Genomic DNA, 22,478 nt, shown 5'->3' on the forward strand with positions numbered 1-22,478 from the left:
AAGGTCTGGCCCCCTACTCCTAGAATCCCCAACCAGCGGAAATAGTTTCTCTCTATCCACCCTATCTGTTCCGCTTAATATCTTATAAACTTCGATCAGATCACCCCTTAACCTTCTAAACTTTAGAGAATACAACCCCAATTTGTGAAATCTCTCCTCGTAACTTAACCCTTGAAGTCTGGGTATCATTCTAGTAAACCTACGCTGCACTCCCTCAAAGGCCAATATGTCCTTCTGAAGGTGCGGTGCCCAGAACTGCTCACAGTACTCCGGGTGCGGTCTAACCAGGGTTTAGTGTAGCTGCAGTATAACTTCTGTCCCCTTGTACTCTAGATATAAAGGCCAGCATTCCATTAGTCTTATTGATTATTTTCTGCACCTGTTCATGACACTTCAATGATCTATGTACCTGAATCCCTAAGTCCCTTTGGACATCTACTGTTTTTTAACTTTTTACCATTTAGAAAGTACCCTGTTCTATCCTTTTTTGGTCCAAAGTGGATGACCTCACATTTGTCTACATTGAATTCCATTTGCCACAGTTTTGCCCATTCACCTAATCTATCAATATCCCTTTGTAATTTTATGTCTTCATCTACACTGCTTACAATGCCACCAATCTTTGTGTCATCGGCAAACTTAGATATGAGACTTTCTATGCCTTCACCTAAATCGTTAATAAATATTGTGAATAATTGAGGCCCCAAGACAGATCCCTGCGGGACTCCACTAGTCACATCCTGCCAATGTGAGTATCTACCCATTATCCCTACTCTCTGTCGCCTTTCACTCAGCCAAATTCCTAACCAAGTCCGTACTTTTCCCTCGATTGCATGGGCTTCTAGCTTAGCTAACAGTCTCTTATGTGGGACTTTATCAAATGCCTTCTGGAAGTCCATATAAATAACATCCATTGACATTCCCCTGTCCACTACTTTAGTCACCTCTTCGAAAAATTCAATCAGGTTTGTCAGGCACGACCTACCTTTCACAAATCCATGCTGGCTCTCTCTGATTAACTGAAAATTCTCGAGGTGTTCAGTCACCCTATCCTTAATTATAGACTCCAGCAATTTCCCCACAACATATGTTAGGCTAACTGGTCTATAATTCCCTGGTTTCCCTCTCTCTCCTTTCTTAAAAAGCAGAGTGACATGTGCAATTTTCCAATCTAGAGGGACGGTTCCTAAATCTAGAGAACTTTGAAAGAACTTTGAAACTTCTTTCAAAGTGCACTAATAGATAATGAAAAGTGATGTATGACAGTATCATAGAATCGTACAGCACAGGAGGCCATTCGGCCCATCGTGCCTGTGCCGGCTCTTTGGAAGAACTATCCAATTAGTCCCACATCTTTCCCCATAGCCCTGCAAATTTTTCATTTCTCTGTAAATACAAGAAATGTTCTCAGATAAAAGTATGTACAGGTTAGGAAATGTAAAACAAAATTAGTAGCAAAATCCTTTGGACCTATTGTGTAAATTGAAATGATGCAAAATTAGTTTCTGCCATCAGAGGGAGCTTTACTATTTAAATAGGCTCCCAAGGACCTCGAATGGCAGATAGCCAGTATTACCAGTGTAATACCAGACATATCCTTGCAAATCACCTAAAGGATCTTTTGACTCTGAAGTGCACCTTGATGTACCGTTAGTTCCATATAAAAAATTAGTTTTTGAAAAATTAAATTAAATTAAAGAGACTCACGTGTAACTTCTAGTCACAGGAGACGGCGGGGTTGCAAAAGAAGCTGATAGCAGAGATGATGAACATGCTCCGTTGGCTACTTGCATTTTACTCTGGCTGGGCTGAGTGGATCCTGAAAGGAGACAAACAGGAAAAAAAAAGGTTTAAAGTACCATTTTTAAAGTAAATCATTGACATCTGCTGGGAGGCAATAAAATTATTAAAACTGTGGATGACAGCACTTGCAAGAGACTGACTGCCACAACAGTTATAAGAAAAGTACCATACAGTCACTGTGCAGAGGTAAAAAGCAACAGAGATTCTGAAATAAAGATAGAAAATGTACATCAGTGTCTGCAAAAAAAGACACATTTAGCCCTTCAGAACTGATAATAATTCCCTTATTCATAGGACAATTTTTTTTTTGCATTCTTGAGGGTTACAGCTCCCTCCTCCTTCAGGTATTTGTCTCTCCGGTCTATTCACTGGCGAGGTGTCTGGCAGGTGACCAGCTAACTGGCAGCTGCTACTTTCTAACCAGCCGACAGAGATACTCAACAGCTGCTTGGGGATAGTCAGTCATTCATCTTTCATACACCCCTGGCCCTCCCATTCATCTTTCATCCACCCCTGGCTCCTCCATTCATCTATTATCCATCCCTGGCCCTCCCATTGCTAGCAGCACAGATCAGTAACTCACAGAGGGAGAGCACTGGTGGGATCCCATATCCGTGCACTCCAGATACAGGGTGTTAGTGCTCCTACACAACCCACCATCTCACGGAGTATACAATATACACAACACCTTCATGTCATCTGGTACATAATTGTACAAGGTATTCATCTTGTCACGTGACCACTGCTAATTATCGTTCTAAACCTGTAAATAACTAAGTGGAATGCGCCCTCTTTGAAGTTCGTTTTTAAACCATGTTAACAAAATAATCAAATGACTCGGTGCTTGGAGTCTATTGCTGGATGAATTTTCTGAGCTTTAAAGAGAAGCTTGGAGAAAAGTCTTTTTCTTTATTAAAAACATTATCGCTGGGGTGTGGTGCTGAACTGTACAGCCCAGAAAGTGTCAGATTTGATCTTTGCATCTGTGCTGAGTTAGCTGGTGAGGTGGTGGAGAAGAAGGAGGTGGTGGAGAAGAAGGAGGTGGTGGAGGAAGCGGAGTTGGAGGCGGAGGTGGTAAGAGGTGAAGGAGGAAATGGAGGTTAAGGAGGAGGCAGAGGAGGTGAAGGAGAAGGAGATGAAGGAGAAGGCAGAGGAAGTGGAGGTGGAGGAGGGTGTGTTTGGGGTAATCAACAGTTAGCCTCAATATACCAGAGCTACGGGCTAGCTGATCAGCAAAAGAGGTGGTGGCGGGGGCCACAACAGTTAGCTTCAACATCCCAGAGCTAGGGCTGGAATTCCCGGTCCTAGTTCCTATCTGGCTCAACTGCTGGAATGTGTGCGTATATGGATGTTGGGAGAAGGCAGGATTGGGCTTGGATGTAGCGCCCTATTATGATGATTGAACAGCCTGAAAAATGGCTACTTGGGTGGGGTACTGGAAGGCAGCCTGCTCTGTGGAATGACGGCCCAGCACAAGACAGTGCCTTTGGGAGGGGAGGGGTGAAAATTGGAGGGACAAAGTGCATTACTTACAACTCTGAAGTGGATACAGTAACAGAATCATAATATTCCAAAAGAGTAAGTTCTATTTGTGAAAAACTTTGATTGAAAAGAGCTTGAAGTTGAAATAAGCAGCGTTTTGTTGATTTTGGATGCTCCACATCAGTTTCTTGTTCATATGCCCAGTACCTGGCTTGTTCAGCATGGTCGCCTCTAGCATGCGTGGTAAGCTTCCTGTGCTGGCGGGTCTGTTCAGTCTGCGGTGGCCTAGCCTCTGAGACGGGCTGCGGTACTTGTAGGTATCGAGCGAGAGGAGCTCGCTGAACTGCACGTGCTCATTGCGCTTCAGGGGGGTTCCTTGGCTGGACCACGAGAGCCTTTGCAGGTGGATGCACAGGCACTGAGGGAGCTTAAAAAAATAATCAAATGAGAAAACATCAGGACACAGGGATTGGAAATTAAAGCAACATTTTTGCTTGTTTTCACACCCAATGGTATCGACTCCTAGCTGGGGTACAGTTTCTCAAGCTTCTTTCCCTCTCATAGTGGCTAATAACGTGTGAGCCTACAAAAACTTGCATTTATATAGCGCCATTAACGTGGTAAAACGTCACAAGGCGCTTCACAGGAGCGTAATCAAACAAAATTTGACACTGAGCCACATAAGGAGATATTAGGACAGATGAAAGAGGTAGGTTTTAAGGAGGAGAGAGGCAGAGAGGAGACGGTGGGTTGAGAACTCAAATTGTCTGCTATATTTGCCACATTTCAGATGCCGGGGGTTGAAGAAAAAGGTTTCATTATTTAGCTTGAGGTTCCAGCAGTCGCAATTAAAAATAGAAAATGCTGGGAACACTCAGCAGGTCAGGCAGCATCTGTGGAGAGGGGAGGGTAGGGTTAACCTTTCATCAAAACCGTTCTGATGAAGGGTTTTAAGACCTGAAACGTTAACCCTACCTTCCCCTCTCCACAGATGCTGCCTGACCTGCTGAGTGTTCCCAGCGACACAAAGTCTCCTCTTTTCCAAATGGGATCTGTTTTTTAAAAAAAATATTCCTTTAAAATAAATCTTTAAAGCCTTCAGCAACACAACCATCAAATCCTAGGCCAGCAGTTCCTGCCATTGTTGCAAGTCTCACCTTTCCAATTTTCAGCTGTTTGATAAAGGTTGTCTTCTGGTTTCCCACAGTCTGTCCGTTTAGTGTTTCTCCTGCCTGGATTTGTGGAAGAACGGAAAGCATTGTCAGAATTGAGAAAAACATTTAAACACAAGCTGATGGCCAATCCCCTCCTATATTTCACATCACACACTGAGGGCAACTGTTGTGTACCACCTTCTCACTCTTATTTCTCCCTCCCCACCTTGTGTTTGTTCCCGTTATTCAGCCAGGGTTATTCTAGGTCCCACAATTAACTTCTTGTATCGGGAAATTTTGGAACTGCTTCCAACATAACATTGGACACCTTCAGACTGCAGTATTTCTAGAAATTGTACTTGAAGCAGTATAATGAATAAACCAGACGAACTTGGATGCTTCAGTTAGATGGGCTCGTTCCTACTGACTATTCTTTTTGTTTCTCACCCTTTCTCTCCTGAAGGCTCTGATTCATGCTGGAGTACAGTTCCAGGGTCTCCAATACAGCACACAATAGTTATTCTTCGTGTCACTGCCTAGACAGTGAGGATCAGCTAGCTGTTCAATGACAGGCAGCAACACAGCCATGACTTCCACAAACACATCTTTCCTGATGGGGATCAACAGACCAGGTATCAGGAGTGGGAAACCCAGGTGATTTTTTTCCCCCTCCCACTTAGCCACTAGAGACAACTTGAGTGCAATTACTACTGTCCTGACTTGAGATTAGCGAACTCAACGTAAACCAGGAATCGAACCCTAAACCTTCCTGATCTGTGTGGTTCACCTTTCACTCACAAACATCACTGCAAGTTGGCACCATCTCCTCGCTTGGATGGCCAGGAGTCCAAGGGTTTATCCGCCCAATGAGAATGATGTTTTACTTCAGCGCAAAAAAAAACATCACCACTGTTAATCGGAATAAATGATCGGAGTGCTGCTCACCTTGGTGCAGTTCTCACACACCACATCTTTAATGGTCTCTGAGGAGATGAAGTGTTGCAGGCAGAAGTCCAGTGTCACAGGTCTGCCCTGGAAGGGTATAAAATAATAGATAATTGAAAACTAGCGTCGTACTAAGCAGACACACCAGCTCATTGTGTAAAACCTGCAATCTTTACACACATATATATATATATATAGTATATATTTAGTGAGCTGTAAAGCCAAGTAACCAGTTAATTTCTCTCTCATCATCTGTACTTCCCTGCTACCTTCAACCCCATTTAAACTATGACAATATCCCTGAAGTTAAATGTGCTGATGGAAACATTTACATAATTGAACAAGGTGTACGTGCCTCTAGAGCACAGGACATAAGTAAATAGTGTTACTTCCTGTAACTCTTTTTACGTCAGCATTACTGTCAACATCTACAATTGAAACTGCCTATATAAACAATTATAATGGAAAAACCCTCTCTAAACATGTCAACATTTCATAATGGGGAAACTGTATGTAAGCAGATGCCTGTAACAATGTAGTTGTACAACTGCAGCCACTAGGTAGCAGTGTGGTACGAGTAAAGAAAGATTTATATAGCGCCTTTATATAGCGCCTTTCAGGATCTTAGAACGTCCCAAAGTGCTTTACAGCCAATGAAGTACTTTTAGAAGTGTAGTCACTGTTGTAATGTAGGAAACATTGTAATGAGAGTATCCAAACACACTCGTTTTCTTTTCCACAGGTGAGTTTTTGCTTTCAATTTCCTCTCTCATTTTAAAAAGATGAATTTATTTTGATTTATTCCCATTGCTCTGCTCTTGTTCTGCCTCCTCTATGTTCCTTCCTGGGGCCTGCATCAATACCCCGCTTCGGAGCCTGCAACCGCCAGTCCTCTGCCAGTCTCTCCTGTCCCCACCGATCTCCCCTGACGTGCCATCCATGTCCCTAATGCTCCTGGAGTCAGGCCTCCCTCTCCGTGCACCCCTGCACTGCTTCCACTTGCTACTGAAGTTACACACCAGCCCCATTTCTTCCTTGCTTTGTCTTCGTCCTGCTTTTTTTTGGGGCCTCAAACTGCACGCTGACTCCATTTCGTCCTGGTCCTCCTCACACTCCCACCGCAAATTACGCTCTTCAGTCAGGCTCCCAGCTGAACTGCCCAGCATCAGTTCCCACCCTGGACCCAGCACCCTTCCTCTTCCATGCTTCCAGGTACTAAACTGGTAACCAGTCATTTGTTTTTAAAACATTTATCGCACAATAATTTGTTTATGAGAAGAACTTGCATTTATAATATAGGTGAGGATAATCACATCCATTTGTTGAGCGCTACAGTCCTGAGCAGTGACTCACTCTGGGGCTGCTGTAGTGCAAGTTCATGTGTTGATTTTTTGCTTCATTTTTTGGGTTAGGGTCAGGGTCAAAAAACGGAGCAAAAAGCAGCACATGAACTTGCATTACAGCAACTCTGGAGCAAGTCACTATTCTGGACTGTAGCGCTCTACAAATAGAGGCGCTTATCCTTGCCTTTCACGACATCAGGACACCCCAAAGCACTTTACAGCCATTGAAGTACTTTTGAAGTGTAGTCACTGCTGTAATGTAGGAAACACGGCAGCCAATTTGCGCACAGCAAGATCCCACAAACAGCAATGTGATAATGGCAAGATAATTTGTTTTAGTGATGTTGATTGAAGGATAAATATTGGCCAGTACACCAGGGAGAACTTCCCTGCTCTTCTTCGAAATAGAGCCATTGGGTCTTTTGGTCAACCTAAGGGGCCTCGGTTTAATGTCTCATCCGAAAGACGGCACCTCCGACAGTGCAGCACTCCCTCAGTACTGCGATGAACTGTCAGAATGGATTTTTGTGCTCAAATCTCTGGAGTGGGTTATAGTCCTTTAACCCCTTTAAAACCACACACAAACACAATCAATTTGCTTTTTATCAGCACAAAATACATAATAAATAACCCTTTAAAATTCAGGTAGTACATACCCACGTGACTGTTGGAATGCTGAGAGAGAGGCTGTCAAATGTGTCGTACCTCACAGGACTCTGACGAGAAAATGCAAAGCCAGTGATAACGTGGTAAAGTTCTCTCAGTGGTTTCCCTATACCTGTGGTGCCCATAATCCTGGCCAGAGACAGGGGATAGGGGGGGGTCTCTAGCAGCCCCCCTCCCCCCTTTACTTGCAGTCACAGCAGACCTGCTCTGCTCCATTTGTCTGTGGGCCTGAATACACAGCTCACCGTCTACGGAGCCAGGAGAAAGAAAAACAACATTCGAGCAAAAAAATGAAGCAAAAATAAACTAGTGAACTTGCATTACAGCAGCTCTGGAACGAGTCGCTGCTCAGGACTATAGCGCTCAACAAATAGACGCGATTATCCTCGCCTTCAGGCATCAAACAGGAGCTTTTGTACGAACCATGCTTTTACAGATTTACAAAGCTCACACACATGATCATCATCATTAATAAATCCAATAAGGAACTCAGGAGAAACTTCTTTACCCAGAGAATGTGGAGCTCGCTATCACATGGACTCCCCAAAGCCTTTCCACCATCTACAAGGCACAAGTCAGGAGTGTGATGGAATACTCTCCACTTGCCTGGATGAGTGCAGCTCCAACAACACTCAAGAAGCTCGACACCATCCAAGATAAAGCAGCCCGCTTGATTGGCACCCCATCCACCACCCTAAACATTCACTCCCTTCACCACCGGCGCACAGTGGCTGCAGTGTGTACCATCCACAGTGCTGCAGCACCTCCCAAACCCGCGACCTCTACCACCTAGAAGGACAAGAGCAGTAGGCACATGGGAACAACACCACCTGCACGTTCCCCTCCAAGTCACACACCATCCCGACTTGGAAATATATCGCCATTCCTTCATCGTCACTGGGTCAAAATCCTGGAACTCCCTTCCTAACAGCACAGTGGGAGAACCGTCACCACACGGACTGCAGCGGTTCAAGGCGGCTCACCACCACCTTCTCAAGGGCAATTAGGGATGGGCAATAAATGCCGGCCTTGCCAGCGACGCCCACATCCCTTGAACGAATAAAAAAAAAGATGCATTTAAGGGGAAGCTAGATAAACACATGAGGGAGAAAGGGATAGAAGGATATGCTGACAGGGTTAGATGAAGAAGGATGGGAGCAGGCTCGTGTGCAGCATAAACGCCAGCAGACAGTTGGGCTGAATGGCCTGTTTCTAAGCTGTATATTCTACGTAATCCTATGCTGAGCGTGCACTCGCAGTGGTGAGCTCATTGATACAGAGCAACCTCAATCAACCACAATACCCTATTTCCACTCGTCATTATTCGCAAGGATTCTTAATGGGAGTCAGCCAGGCTGCAGTTTTGTGTAAGCCAGCTAAGAAACGAAGCAAATGAGGGTTTGTAAATTTTTTTTTAAAAATTTGTTCATAGGATGTAGGCGTCGCTGGCAATGCCAGCATTTATTGCCCATCCCTAATTGCCCTCGAGAAGGTGGTGGTGAGCCGCCTTCTTGAACTGTTGCAGTCCGTGTGGTGAAGGTTCTCCCACAGTGCTGTTATGATGTGGAGATGCCGGTGATGGACTGGGGTTGACAATTGTAAACAATTTTACAACACCAAGTTATAGTCCAGCAATTTTATTTTAAATTCACAAGCTTTCGGAGGCTTCCCCCTTCGTCAGGTGAACGATGTGAAAGGGAGGAAGGGAGTTAGGAAGGGAGTTCCAGGATTTTGACCCAGTGACGATGAAGAAACGGCGATATATTTCCAAGTCGGGATGGTATGTGACTTGGAGGGGAACATGCAGGTGGTGTTGTTCCCATGTGCCTGCTGCCCTTGTCTTTCTAGGTGGTAGAGGTCATGGGTTTGGGAGGTGCTGTCAAAGAAGCCTTGGATGGTACACACTGCAGCCACGGTGCGCCGGTGGTGGAGGGAGCGAATGTTTAGGGTGGTGGATGGGGTGCCAATCAAGCAGGCTGCTTTGTCCTGGATGGTGTTGAGCTTCTTGAGTGTTGTTGGAGCTGCACTCATCCAGGCAAGTGGAGAGTATTCCATCACACTCCTGACTTGTGCCTTGTAGATGGTGGAAAGGCTTTGGGGAGTCAGGAGGTGAGTCACTCGCTGCAGAATACCCAGCCTCTGACCTGCTCTTGTAGCCACAGTATTTATGTGGCTGGTCCAGTTAAGTTTCTGGTCAATAGTGACCCCCAGGATGTTGATGGTGGGGGATTCGGTGATGGCAATGCCGTTGAATGTCAAGGGGAGGTGGTTAGATTCTCTCTTGTTGAAGATGGTCATTGCCTGGCACTTGTCTGGCGCAAATGTTACTTGCCACTTATCAGCCCAAGCCTGGATGTTGTCCAGGTCTTGCTGCATGCGGGCACGGACTACTTCGTTATCTGAAGGGTTGCGAATGGAACTGAACACTGTGCAATCATCAGCGAACATCCCCATTTCTGACCTTATGATGGAGGGAAGGTCATTGATGAAGCAGCTGAAGATGGTTGGGCCTAGGACATTGCCCTGAGGCACTCCTGCAGCAATGTCCTGGGGCTGAGATGATTGGCCTCCAACAATCACTACCATCTTCCTTTGTGCTAGGTATGACTCCAGCCACTGGAGAGTTTTCCCCCTGATTCCCATTGACTTCAATTGACTATTCTTCAGCCAGCAGGGTAAGTAAGTAGTTATCAGCATGTCCAGTGCCTGGTGGAATTTATTGTGCGTACAGCTCGGAGACCAGCAGGAGTTGGCACACTTTTTTTTCCTGAATATCTAATTTTTAAAATGAAAAAAGTAAACATAGTTTTTGCTGGGAACTTGATTAGGTGACTGAAATGAGCTTAAAAACTCACCGTATGTAAAAAAAAACCTACAAATGCTGAAAACCTGGAAAAAAACACAGTAAATGCTGGAAATACACAACAGATCAGTCAGCATCGGATAAAAATAAAAAACATGATGTGATGTTTCAGGTGTATAAATCTTCATCAGAACTGGAGACTGAAAGATGAACAGCCATGCCTTTCTTCTCTTTACAGATGCTGATTGACGTGCTGTGTGTCTCCAGCATTTTGTGTGTTCTTTTAAACCACTGTGTCAGACTAAATATAGGGGGAAATTTGATTATCCAACAATTCCTATTATTCACCGGGCCGGGGGGGATGTGGAGTTGCCATTATGGCAAATAACCAGGGTTCCACTGTAAGCAGCCATTTCCCCCTGTAATAATAGTTACATGAGAGGGAGCAAAGAGGCTGTACATCAAAATGCTAGAAAGGCACAGAAGCTCTATCGGTATCTGACAGAGAAAGGTGGGCTAATATTTTGGATGCGATCCCTGCCCTACCCCACAAAACACCATCAGCTACCTGATCATAACAAACTCCTAATGAGCAAATTACATTTTTGCTCAGAAGGAGCCTCATTTTCAAACATTTTGGGAAGATGAACAATTTCTTTTTAAGAACGTAGGCACCGCAGTAGGCCGTTCAGCCCCTCGAGACTGTTATACCATTCAGTGAGATCATGGCTGATCTGTATCCTAACTGCTCCATATCTCTTAATACCTTTGGCTAGCAAAAATCTATCAATCTCAGATTTAAAATTATAATTGCTTTTCGTGGGAGAGTGTTCCACACACTTCTACCACCCTTTGTGTGAAGAAGTGTTTCCGAACTTCTCACCTGAATGGCCTGGCTCTGATTTTAAGGTTGTGTCGGCTGTAAGATCAGACTCCCCACCATCAGCAGACAAAGTTTCTCTCTATCTACCCTATCAATTCCTTTCAAAATTCTAAAAACCTCAATCAAATCACCCCTTAACCTTCTATATTCCAGGGAATACAAGCCTAGTTTGTGTAATCTCTCCTTGCATTGATGTAGCGCCTTTCATTTCCTCAAGGAGTCGTAAAGGAATACCTTCGAAGTGTAGTCCCTGTTGTTTTGTAGGTAAAGTCATGCAAGCTCACCTGTTGCTCGCACCGTTTACACACCATATTACTGGTCAGCCGGCCGTGGAAGGGGTGCTGGGACTTCCAAGGACTTGGAGGTGGCAGCAAAGGCCCTTAAACAATAAACGTACACAACATGGATTAACGCTGATAAATTTGTTTGCCTCCTGCAAACACATCAGGCAGCTTAGTGCACTTTACAGCAGCCAATAAAAAAAATAAAGACACAAAACAATCTCAGAAAGACTGTTAGAAATCATACTGTAATAATAAAGGTCGTAGCAAAGACCAACAACAAGCAACTATCAGGGTGTATTTGTGTAACCTTTGGATTGTGTGCATCTTTAATCCAACTAGATTGGATAAGGAGACATTTGTGACATCTTGCAGAAAAAGTGCTCAAAATGAGGCCACTGCCTGGATCATTTCTGAGCTAAAAGACAGGAAGGTGCCAGGTTTGATCTCTGGGTCTGTGCCAAGTTAACTGACCTCACCCAGGACAGCTGTAGGGGCATTACATCTGATCTCAAGTCTCCAGGGATCAGGAAAAAAAGTCTCCAGGGTTCTCATTAACAATCATTATCCGGTGATCCCTGCTTGAAAGTAGGCATATTTGGATATTGGGGGAAGGCAGCACTCATGTTGTACCCCAACACGAGTCTGCGGGCTCGGAGTTTGGACAGTTCCCAGTGTATATGGATCCATAGCATAAAGCTGCCTTTAATTTGGAAATTTCACTCAGACACCACAATATCGCTGATGTGGGAAATATTATTGCATCACACCAATCAGGTAGGATGTACTGTTCTGAGTTTGGGGCTGAGACACTTTGTTGGGATAGGCTGGACGAAGCTTTACTCTACCTCTAACTGTACGAAAGCTCACCTGGTGAGTGCTTGATGCTGACACTCGGCGCAAAAAGTGGAATGTTTGTTCCCCAGCACTAACATCCCTCAACTCGATGACAACAAAATCCAGAGGAAAAAACAATGTGGAAGGGCATGGATAAGCAGTATTGCTCTCGCGCATCCCTGATTTTAATCGCTCCACCATTAGTGGCCATGCCATCAGCTGCCTAGGCCTTAAGCTTTGGAATTGCCTTCCTAAACCTCTCCGCCTCGCTCTCCTCCTTTAAGACGATCCTTAAAACTTACCTCTTTGACCAAGCTTTTGGTCACCTGTCCTAATATCTTCTTATGTGGCTCGGTGTCAAATTACCTTTGATAATCGCTCCTGTGAAGTGCCTTGGGTTGTTTTACAACATTAAAGGCGCTACATAAATGCAAGTTGTTGGTGTTGTCGCTCGGTCCCTCACTTACCTCGGCTCCTGCAGCTCAGCTGCTTTTCTTCCGATTCTGGCGGAGTCTACAAAAAAAAAAATCAATGAGAGACATACAGATTACCAAGCCTGATAGACAGCGCATGGTCCATGCAGTGAGAGGGGTGGGAGGGGGAGGAACACAGTGAGGTCCGTATCTGCAAACAAACATTTTTTTTTACAAGAGTTAATGTTGCCTGTATAATAACGAGGGGAAAGTAAAAGTTCCATCTGTATTACGGACATGAAAGGATATTCACTTTGTGCTTTGAGGAGAGGGGGGAAATCCCCCCCTTTTTGCTTCTGCAAAAGAAGGACAATTACATGGGCCCTTAATGAAGGAGGATATTGTCTAGGACTGCAGTGTTTCTATTCTGACAGCAGAACATCACCTATTTGAATATTGGCTGTGTGCAGGCTTCAGGCTTTTCCCTCTAACTTAGTGTTTTAAAAAAAATTCTAGCCAAATTTGAGGTTTTCATTTTTTTTAGCTAACCTTCTCCGCCTCTCTCTCCTCCTTTAAGACACTCCTTAAAACCTACCTCTTTGACCAAAATGTAATCCTAATATCTCCTTCTTTGGGTCAGTGTCAATTTTTGTCTGATTATGCTCCTGTGAAGCTCCTTGGGATGTTTTACTACATCAAAGGTGCTACATAAATGCAAGTTGTTAAGCTGTTTTATTTTACAGACAGCGAGTGAATGTAGTGACAGATATAATCACAACTCACTTATTTCACAACCTCAAAAGCCTTCTCATGAATAAGATTAATAATAAACCATGCCACGCTATACTACATTAATGGGGGAACTTAACGTTTTCTTGATCAGTTTTCTGGTTTTGATGGGTTAGGAGCTTAAGATGAGCGTAGTTTTCCCTCACTAGGCCCTACTCCCTTCCCAGATGGAACTGGACTGACTTCCTCACCTTTTATCTTCCTGTGTTTGCAGCAAATGGGAGGGATGTCCCTCCGGCGACTTCTTTGTTCTGTGATTTAGTCCTTCCAGTAAAATGCCTATCACTTCCCCCACCCCCTCCCTGTGTGGGTCCCTAAAAACCATCTCCTGCTATTCTCAAAATGAATGGGGACCATCCCGGGTTAATAAGTTTGGAAATGAGCCAATTGACTCTTACTGTCTTAGTTCAAAGCGAGCAGCAACATTCCACAATCTGGTCGAGTAGCTCCGATACACATAATGCACAGTTCAATAACAAAAAAAACTCCTCTTTGCCTCAGCAGCTGCAGCACGTGTCTGTAAAGTGAACTTTAAACCTACGTGAACCCATTTTGATTTATATCACCACCGAAATGTAAAATCATTTCCAAATCCTTTATGTGGAAAAACGGTCCAAAAATCCTGAAACATGATGACATACAACATCAGACTATTTGGCACTTGCACAAAGTCTCTTTAAAAACTCAGTTCAATTTTGGTGGTCACCCTTCTTAAAGAAAGATAGACAAAAGAAAGAACTTGCATTTATATAGCACCTTTCACAACCTCAGGACATCCCAAAGTGCTTTACAGCCAATGAAGTACTTTTTTTTTGGAAGTGTAGTCACTGTTATAATGTAGGAAACGCGACAGCAAATTTGCACACAGCAAGGTCCCACAAATGGCAATGTGATAATGACCAGATAATCTGGTTTAGTGATGTTGGAGGAGGGATAAATGCCTGCTCTTCTTCAAAATAGTGCCACGAGATCTTTTACATAGTCCTGAGAGGGCAGACGGGGCCTCGGTTTAACGTCTGAACCGAAAGGCGGCACCGTCAACAGTGCAGCACTCTCTCAGTATTGCACTGGAGTGTCAGCCAGGATTATGTGCTCAAGTCTCTGGAGTGGGACTTGAACCCATAACCATTTGACTCAGAGGCGAGAGTGCTACAACTGAACCAAAACTGACACCTAACTTAAACCACAAGAGGCGTCACCAAGTGTCCTGTAGTCACTTTTACAACAATTGGAACACAATCCCATTTTAAAGTCATTTTACCTCCAGAGACCGAACGTCAAATAAATGAGCAACTCGAGGCTGGCGGTCTCGCTCGTCTTCCAGAGCCGAGGTGAGAACGTGAAACAGCTCGTGAGCGTCCTGTGTACACAAGAAGAGCAGAACAGTAACACTCAGAGGAAGTAGGAAAGAGTAAGGAGTGATAAAAATCAGCAGAAGAAATGCGATAGGGAGGAATTAACAAGTTTTCCATTTTGCCAGACCTTTGGTTAAAGGTAGATATATGTGGATATGACACAGATAAACAGGTACCAGTGACAACGTAGGCAGGAACTCATTGGGTCAGTACCTCTCAGTGACGCTACAAAAGATAACTGATCCTCAGCATTCCTATAAATGTCAGTGCAGAGGAACATCAAAATTACAGCACTGAGATGGCCCATTTGGCCCAGTGCAGCAGTGATGGTGGTAGTTCTGAACTCACTTCCCCGCTCTTATAGAATTGTTGCGAGAAACTCACTGGGTCAGTACCCATTAGTGGTGGTACAGGGAGAAACTCTACAGGTCAGCATCTATCACTGATAGTACAGGGAGGAACTCAATGAGTTAGTGCCTATCAGTGATTGTGCTTAGTAATAGAGCTGTCTTCCCCTTTAACTGTGACAACACTGGATGGTCACAGGTCCTTTGATATCTTGCTGTTTACCTGCTCTTCGAATGAAGACATTTGCCACTTGTACATCTTCAAGATTTCCAGGAGGTTTCCTGCATCCACCACGTCCTCTGCAGTCTCTTCGCCGTTGGATAATACTAAAAGGAGAAATTAAAACTCTCAATCTATAACCATTCACCCGCCCTTCACTTTCTCTGCTCACCCAATTTACTGACAGCAGCTGCGCGGGCTCAGCCACAGAAGCAGCTCCCTTCATCTTAACCACAGCTCAACAGAAACAGGACTTCTTATTTATATGTCTAAGGTAATCAACATGCTTTGCAAATACTGACAAATAATTAGCGAAAAGCTTTCAGAAATTACCCTGTTCAAAACATTGAATTCTTGAACAAATCACACATTTCGAACTACTGTCAAATGTCCAGTCTGCTGTAGGTAGAGAAATGTTTTTTTTAATAATTTGCTTGCTATTCAATCCCTGGTTTATGCAGAGTCAGCTGATGTTAACCAGGATGACAACAGAGGGACTACAATTGGCCACAGTGCTCCTGAGCTGGTGAAGGGAAAGAAAATCAGACACAGTTTCTGCTCCTGATAGCTCCCCATTTACCCCTTTGTGAAGCTGTCAGGTGAGGGTGTGACCAGGCTCAGCTGTGATGCCTCCCACAGACGAACTGACTCTCACCAGCTACGTTCACACAGGAAGGATGCCCACTTAGCTGATGTGGCGGGACGGGTGCTGGCTCCTGGTGGACTGTACCCAAGCAGGAGTCAGCACCTTTATGAGAGAAGGAAAGAAAAGAAAAATTGCTCACTACTTAGGACGTTCAGCCTTTAAAATAATTCTGTTTTTTTCAACTTTAACCAGAAGAGAATGCTCTAGCTTTTCCTTTGTCTGTGATCGAGAATGCCCCTCATCCCTGGTATTTATCCATAAACTTATTAAAAGCAAACTGTAAATTACTTTGCCACTTCCTGGTGCATGATTTTAAGATTAAACTCTGATCTCCGGTTAGTAATTTGTCTGTGATGAACGGTATTTGAATAACTCTCAAGGAGATAAAGGAGGAAATTTGAGAGAATGAGTAGTTCAGTGGGTCAAACAAAACTCAGCAATGAATCATTAACACAGCACAAGGGCTCTCTAAGACTAAATATGTGACACAAATGGGTCACAATGCTATGACCAACATTAAAGGTGAGCTTCATTTGAGTTTTTCTGCTGGAATTCTGACTCCCACACACACAGCCCATTGGTCATTTGCCGGAGCGACGTCATGGCCATTTCGTGGGACTTCCCCGGTCATGTGAACGGATTATTGCAAGGCAGTGTCCCAAACCGCTACATGGGTAGGGTGCATGGCAAAAGTGGTCACTTTGGGACACACCTCAACATTGTTTTGTTCTGAAAACATTTTATTTTTCCGACCTCTTCGCGCCGGGGGGCGTGCCCCACAGTTTGGGAAACGCTGCTTTACAGTAAAGACCTGCAGGGTAGCAGCCAGTGCCATTAGGAAAACAATGTTTTGTTTTTATACTTGTGATTTATTGAACTTTGTTTGTTTTGTAAGTTGTCAACAAATATCTAATGTTTACGTCTATAGGGAGGCGCGAGAAAGCTCGCCTTCACTACCGTGGGGCGGGAGCCAAAATAGTTTGGGAAATGCTGCTGTAAGCCATTAGAACTTTGATCTTTTCCTCGCCCCTCTCCGGCCAGTATCTCACCTCGGAGTAAGCGGAGAAGCGTAACAGAGAGATACGGACACCGCTCCTCCTCGGGAACGTCCAAGTCGTAACGCGTAGTGAAATCGTCGAGCCATCGAATGAAGGACGGACAAGCAGCCAGACCCTGGACCAGGGAGTTCATAAAGCAGGTGTTTCCCAGGTTCAAGAGGCCGGGAACCAGGCCTGGAAAAGAACAATATTCAACGACATGGTGAGCACTTCACAAATCAGTTAATAAGTCGTTCCATTAATAAATCAAGCTGCTTGGGACCTCGCAGGCCACCGTCGCAATGTTTAAATCACTGCTCCCTTTAATTTGCAAATACATTGCAAAGCTAACAGATTTAAGTCGTTCTGATTTAGCATACGTCCACCGAAGAGGTAAAATCATTAAGTACCTCCCTTTTCCAAGCCTCCAGGCCCATGAATTTCAAAATGGAACAAAGCAGTGAATAACAAGCATGAGCACAAGCACCAGTAGGATTGAGTTGCTTGGGCTCCATGGACCTGGAATACCCAGGCTATAGTTTTGACAACCCTAGTCCATATATATTATCTCAAAAAAGTCTTGTGCATCTGTCATGCTGCATTCATCACACTTTGATGCAAATGCAAGACTATCGTTTTAAAAAAAGGAAAGCGGGCCAGATGATCTCACCCTGAAACCTACAAGTAATTTACAGACCTCTAATTGACCTGAGTAATTATAAAAGTACCTACAATTACTTGGATTCCCCCAAGGAGTACCAGAGCAGTGGCCTTAAAGGGGCAGGCCACATTAACATCTAAACATTACGAACATGCTGCAGTCTATCCCTGAGCAATGTCACGGGAGATCCTCTAGTAAACAGAAAGAACAATATCCCATATTCCCTGATCGAGAGGCCTCGCAGCCAACCTGCTCCCTGACCGCCTGCTCTCAGACCGCCGTCAATACAGCTCCTCAGGAGACAGCGTAGAGACAAACAAGAAATTTCAGTTTCATCTTTCCGAATGTTAACTCGACTGCTTCCCGCTGTCAGAATCGATGACTGCTCAGAGAGAGAGAGAGACAGACAGACAGAGTCTTACCATCAGGATTGGTTTTAAATATTAAACAGTTACAAAAAATCATGATTAACATAAACCATCCTTCTACTTCGCTCCTTCCACGTCAGTTGATTTTTAACAGATTTTTTTTTGATTGAATGTCATGTGCTGATGACAACACTGGGGAGCGTTAGCTTGGCAAGGTTATTGAGCCTGACCATTAGACAGAGCTGAATCAGCACAACCAGTCAATGCTGAATCAGCCCCCCCGATTGATGACTGCCATAATTCAGCCCCATAACAGTCGGCCGACCTCAGTAACTCCTTGAAACCAGTACATCCCGACAATGCCATCGGAATTCACTGGTCAAGGAAAGAAAAAAGAATGTTTCTGTTGTCGGTTCCGTGATTTTTTATGCTCCCGACGAGGGATGATAGCTCCAGGAAACGGAACGTTCTCCTATTCCAAGCACCCAGTGTCAGTATCAAGCACTCTCGAGGTCAGGAGCTGCTTCACAAGATGCTGAGAGAGGCACTTGTGCCCTGTGCCAAAAATCAGAAGAGCAACCCTCTACTGGACCTGTTATATTTTCCCACACCAGCCATCCTACGGCCTTCTGAGTAAGATTACCAATTAGTGTCAAACGTGGGGGCCCATGGTAACTGGCACCACACCGAGACTGCCCAAACTCATTTCGTGTAGGATCGGTACAGCCAATAGACAAAAAGACACGTTCATCCCCTCTGTCTGAGTTAGATTCATGGAATGATGCAGCACAGATGGCGGCCATCGTGTCTGATCCAGCCCTTTGAAACAGCTATCCAATTAGTCCCACTCCCTTGTTCTTTCCCCGTAGCCCTGCAAATTTTTGCCCTTCAAGTATTTATCCAATTTCCCGTTGAAAGTTATTATTGAATCTGCTTCCACCACCCTTTCCGGCAGTGCATTCCAGATCATAACAACTCGCTGCATAAAAAACATTTCTCCTCATCTCGCTTCTGGCTCTTTTGCCAATTATCTTATAACTGTGTCTTCTGATGACCGACCCTTCTGCCGCTGGAAACAGTTTCTCCTTATTTACTCTATCAAAAGCCTTCATGATTTTGAACACCTCCACTAAATCTCCCCTTAACCTTCTCTGCTCTAAGGAGAACAATTCCAGTTCCCAGAGGCAAAACTGAGTTAAGAGGGTTGTCCTATGAGGAGAGATCGAGTAGAATGGGCCTATATTCTCTGGAGTTTAGAAGAATGAGAGGTAATCTCAATGAAACATATAAAATTCTTAGAGGGCTTGACAGGATAGATCCCGAGAGGCTGTTTCCCCTGGCAGGAGAGTCTAGAACTCGGGGTCATAGTCTCAGGATAAGGGGTCGGCCATTTAGACCTGAGATGAGGAAAAATTTCTTCACTCAGAGGGTTGTGAATCTTTGGAATTCTCTACCCAGAGGGCTGTGGTTGCTCAGTCGTTGAGTATATTCAAAACTGAGATCGATAGATTTTTGGACACTAAGGGAATCAAGGGTTATGGGGATAGGGTGGGAAAGTGGAGTTGAGGTAGATCAGTTATGATGTTATTGAATGGCGGGGCAGGCTCGAGGGCTGAACGGCCTACTCCTGCTCCTATTTCTTACGTTCTTAAAACTCTAGGGTCTTTCTGCAACATTTAATACCCTTAATTTGTTTTTTAAAATAGGCGAATGAAAAGACCATTAATGTTAATCATAATTATTTTAAGAAGATTCTGATGAAAGAAGCACCTTCTTTAAATACTTGATATATTCTAGGGAGAGCAGGTTAAGAAAACATAATCTACCAAGTGGCATAGATGACAAAGCACAAATCATGACGGCCAAACACAGGTAGGTTATGGTTTAGCAATATTAATGATTTATAAATTTCCATGCATAGTTTAAATTCATTTTTAAATATTTTATCAGGCAGGCAGAGATGTCAGGTACAGGCTGCACACACAGTACTGTCATACAGATTGATTTCACACGAAAAAGACACAATTCTCCCACATCAATGGATCATCAGGACAGCAAAGTTCACTGAGGAAAAAGCTGTGTTGCGACAGTTTAAATGAAACATTATTTCGGAGGGAGACATAAACCCTTGAGCGTAAGCACTGGCAGAGATGGAATGTGCTGTATTAGGACGTGGTCAAATAAAAAGAAAGTATGAAATGTAGACCTGGCCAGTCCCAAACAAAACAGAGGCCATTAAACATAAGAGGGAAAAGGGAGAATTCTCGAAGCTGTTCCTGACAGTAACATCCCTCACGTACAGTACCTTTCCTGCGCTTCTTTCTCTCAGTTATTGGTCCCCACAGCACGTAGATGCTGGCTGCCAACGCTGCAGCAATTCCTCCAATAACACCCCAGTTCTTCATCATTCTATTTCTGGAAAATAATAAACGGATTTTTATTTTTTTGTCGCCAAATTTTATTCCCTTTCCTCTCCTAGGCTGGGGAAAGGGGGGGCTGTTTCCTCCCTCGGCTCCACGGTCACTTTCTCCAACTGAGGGCCATCCTTCGTACGGAAGCCTAGACAGGGAGTACTGATGGGCTGTATGACTGCGGGAGATGCTCGGCATCCATGTGTGCACTTTCCCCATAGATTTTCACTGGCTGGTGACTGGGACAGGAGCAGCCTGACCCAAAGCCCAACTGCAGCACCCCTCCCCCTGCCATTGCCCTGGCTACGATCAGCTAATTCAGCACAGGCCGTAAATCGATCTTGGGTCCTTCTGGTCTGTATGGCTCAGCTACAAACAACCTTAACAAGCTGAGATCAGGAGAACTGGAGTTTTCTTTTAATATTAATTTTAATAGCTTCCATTAGTGTTTTGTCTTTTAACACGTGGAGAGCCCAAACTCCTAAGTGCAGCCCATTCAGCAGCATTTGGAGACTCACTCATTTTGTTTTAAAAATGTAGCGTATTTTGATGCACCTGACTGCAAATTAAATACAGCTCCACACCTATAAATAGATTTTCTATTTCTCTCTCTTTGATAGTAAAACGCACTCAGTGCAGACCTGCTAGTGAGTCCAGCTTTAAAACAGCTGTCTGCTTAACTTTCCCATAACTAATGCTTTTTAAAGTAAAAAGTATTGTTCAAATGCTTATTTTAGCAATTTTTCTCCTGCAGTTATATTAGAAATCAGTTAAAAAAAGAACAACTGCATATTGTCTTCATTGGCAACAAGCCTCTGGAATTAGTTACCAGAGAATTACCTGAATTAGTGAATAGTATGAAGGGATTCACAAGATCATTACAGACGAGGAAGGCTATTCTGCCCATCTTAATTCACCCATCCAGTGACAAACTAAATCAAAAAACACTGCAGGTGCTGGAATTCTAAAATAAAAACAGAAAATGTTGGAAACACACAGCAAGTCAGGCAGCATCTGTGGAGAAAGAAACAGAGTTAACAGAGAAACAGAGTTGTGAGGAAGGGTCATCGACCTGAAACGTTCACTCTGTTTCTTTCTCCACAGATGCTGCCTGACCTGCTGAGTATTTCCAACATTTTCTGTTTTTATTTCAGTGACATCCTATCATTCCCCCCATTGCAGCATCCCATTTTTTCTTAAAGGTTCCAGAGTTTTTAGCTCACCACTCTTTCTGGAAGTTTACTTCACATGTTGATTCAAGAGACAACTAGCTGCATTTCAGGAGAAAGAAGAGATTTTAACAAGGTAAATAGGTAGAATTAAGATCAAATTTTAAAAAAGGAACAGGCTTCTTGGGCGTATTAGCATTTTCTGTTTCTAAAATTTCTTATGTATTCTAAAAATTTGAGTTTGGACAGCACCCCCTTCCCTAATGCGCTGTCCTCACTATAAATGGGGTGCCACTGGTTTATTGTCACAGTAGATTTGGACAATTAGTCCTGCTATCCAGCAGCCTATTCAAAATATCATCTCCTGGAACTGAGCTATGGTAGCTCTCTCGCCTCTCAGTCAGAAAGTTGTGGGTTCAAATCCCACTCCAGAGACTTGAGCACAAAATCTAGGCAGAGACTTCAGTGTAGTACTGAGGGAGCGCTGCACTGTCAGAGGTGCCGTCTTTCGGATGAGACGTTAAACCGAGGCCGTCTGCCCTCTCAGGTAGACATGAAAGATCCCGCAGCCCTATTCGAAGAAAAGCAGGGGCGTTCTCCCGGTGTCCGGGCCAATATTTATCAACCAACACCTAAACCGGATTATCTGGTCATTATCTAATTGCTGTTTGTGGGAGCTTGCTGTGCGCAAATAGGCTGCCACGTTTCCTACGTTACAACAGTGACCACAATTCACAAATATTTCATTGGCTGTAAAGTGATTTGGGACGTCCTGAGATCATGAAAGACGCTATGTAAATGCAAGTCTTTCATTTTTTTTTAAAAAACAAAGGTTGAAATGTTCAAATCCTGTGTCTGTGCCGAG

General features: G+C 44.1%; 1 protein-coding gene across 5 annotated transcripts in view; it reads right to left on the reverse strand.

Moving 5' to 3' along the window:
- LOC137342235 (ubiquitin carboxyl-terminal hydrolase 30-like) overlaps positions 1-22,478 on the reverse strand; it is a 56,709-nt gene that overhangs the window by 33,578 nt on the left and 653 nt on the right. For 3 of the 5 annotated variants that reach the window (XM_068006056.1, XM_068006055.1, XM_068006057.1), the window contains exons 2-12: positions 20,339-20,448; positions 17,017-17,199; positions 15,325-15,428; positions 14,661-14,759; positions 12,665-12,710; positions 11,364-11,458; positions 7,384-7,443; positions 5,385-5,471; positions 4,443-4,517; positions 3,493-3,712; positions 1,708-1,819 (exon numbers count right to left, since the gene is read on the reverse strand). In XM_068006056.1, coding sequence (XP_067862157.1) covers positions 1,708-1,819; positions 3,493-3,712; positions 4,443-4,517; positions 5,385-5,471; positions 7,384-7,443; positions 11,364-11,458; positions 12,665-12,710; positions 14,661-14,759; positions 15,325-15,428; positions 17,017-17,199; positions 20,339-20,448 — 1,191 coding nt within the window. Of the gene's footprint in view, positions 1-1,707; positions 1,820-3,492; positions 3,713-4,260; positions 4,338-4,442; positions 4,518-4,886; positions 5,025-5,384; positions 5,472-7,383; positions 7,444-11,363; positions 11,459-12,664; positions 12,711-14,660; positions 14,760-15,324; positions 15,429-17,016; positions 17,200-20,338; positions 20,449-22,478 lie in introns of those variants that run through there. The other 2 variants (XM_068006058.1, XM_068006059.1) reach the window with 2 other exon arrangements.

The sequence above is a fragment of the Heptranchias perlo genome, chromosome 25 (assembly GCF_035084215.1).
Source record: "Heptranchias perlo isolate sHepPer1 chromosome 25, sHepPer1.hap1, whole genome shotgun sequence".
In the NCBI taxonomy this organism is placed as follows: domain Eukaryota; kingdom Metazoa; phylum Chordata; class Chondrichthyes; order Hexanchiformes; family Hexanchidae; genus Heptranchias; species Heptranchias perlo.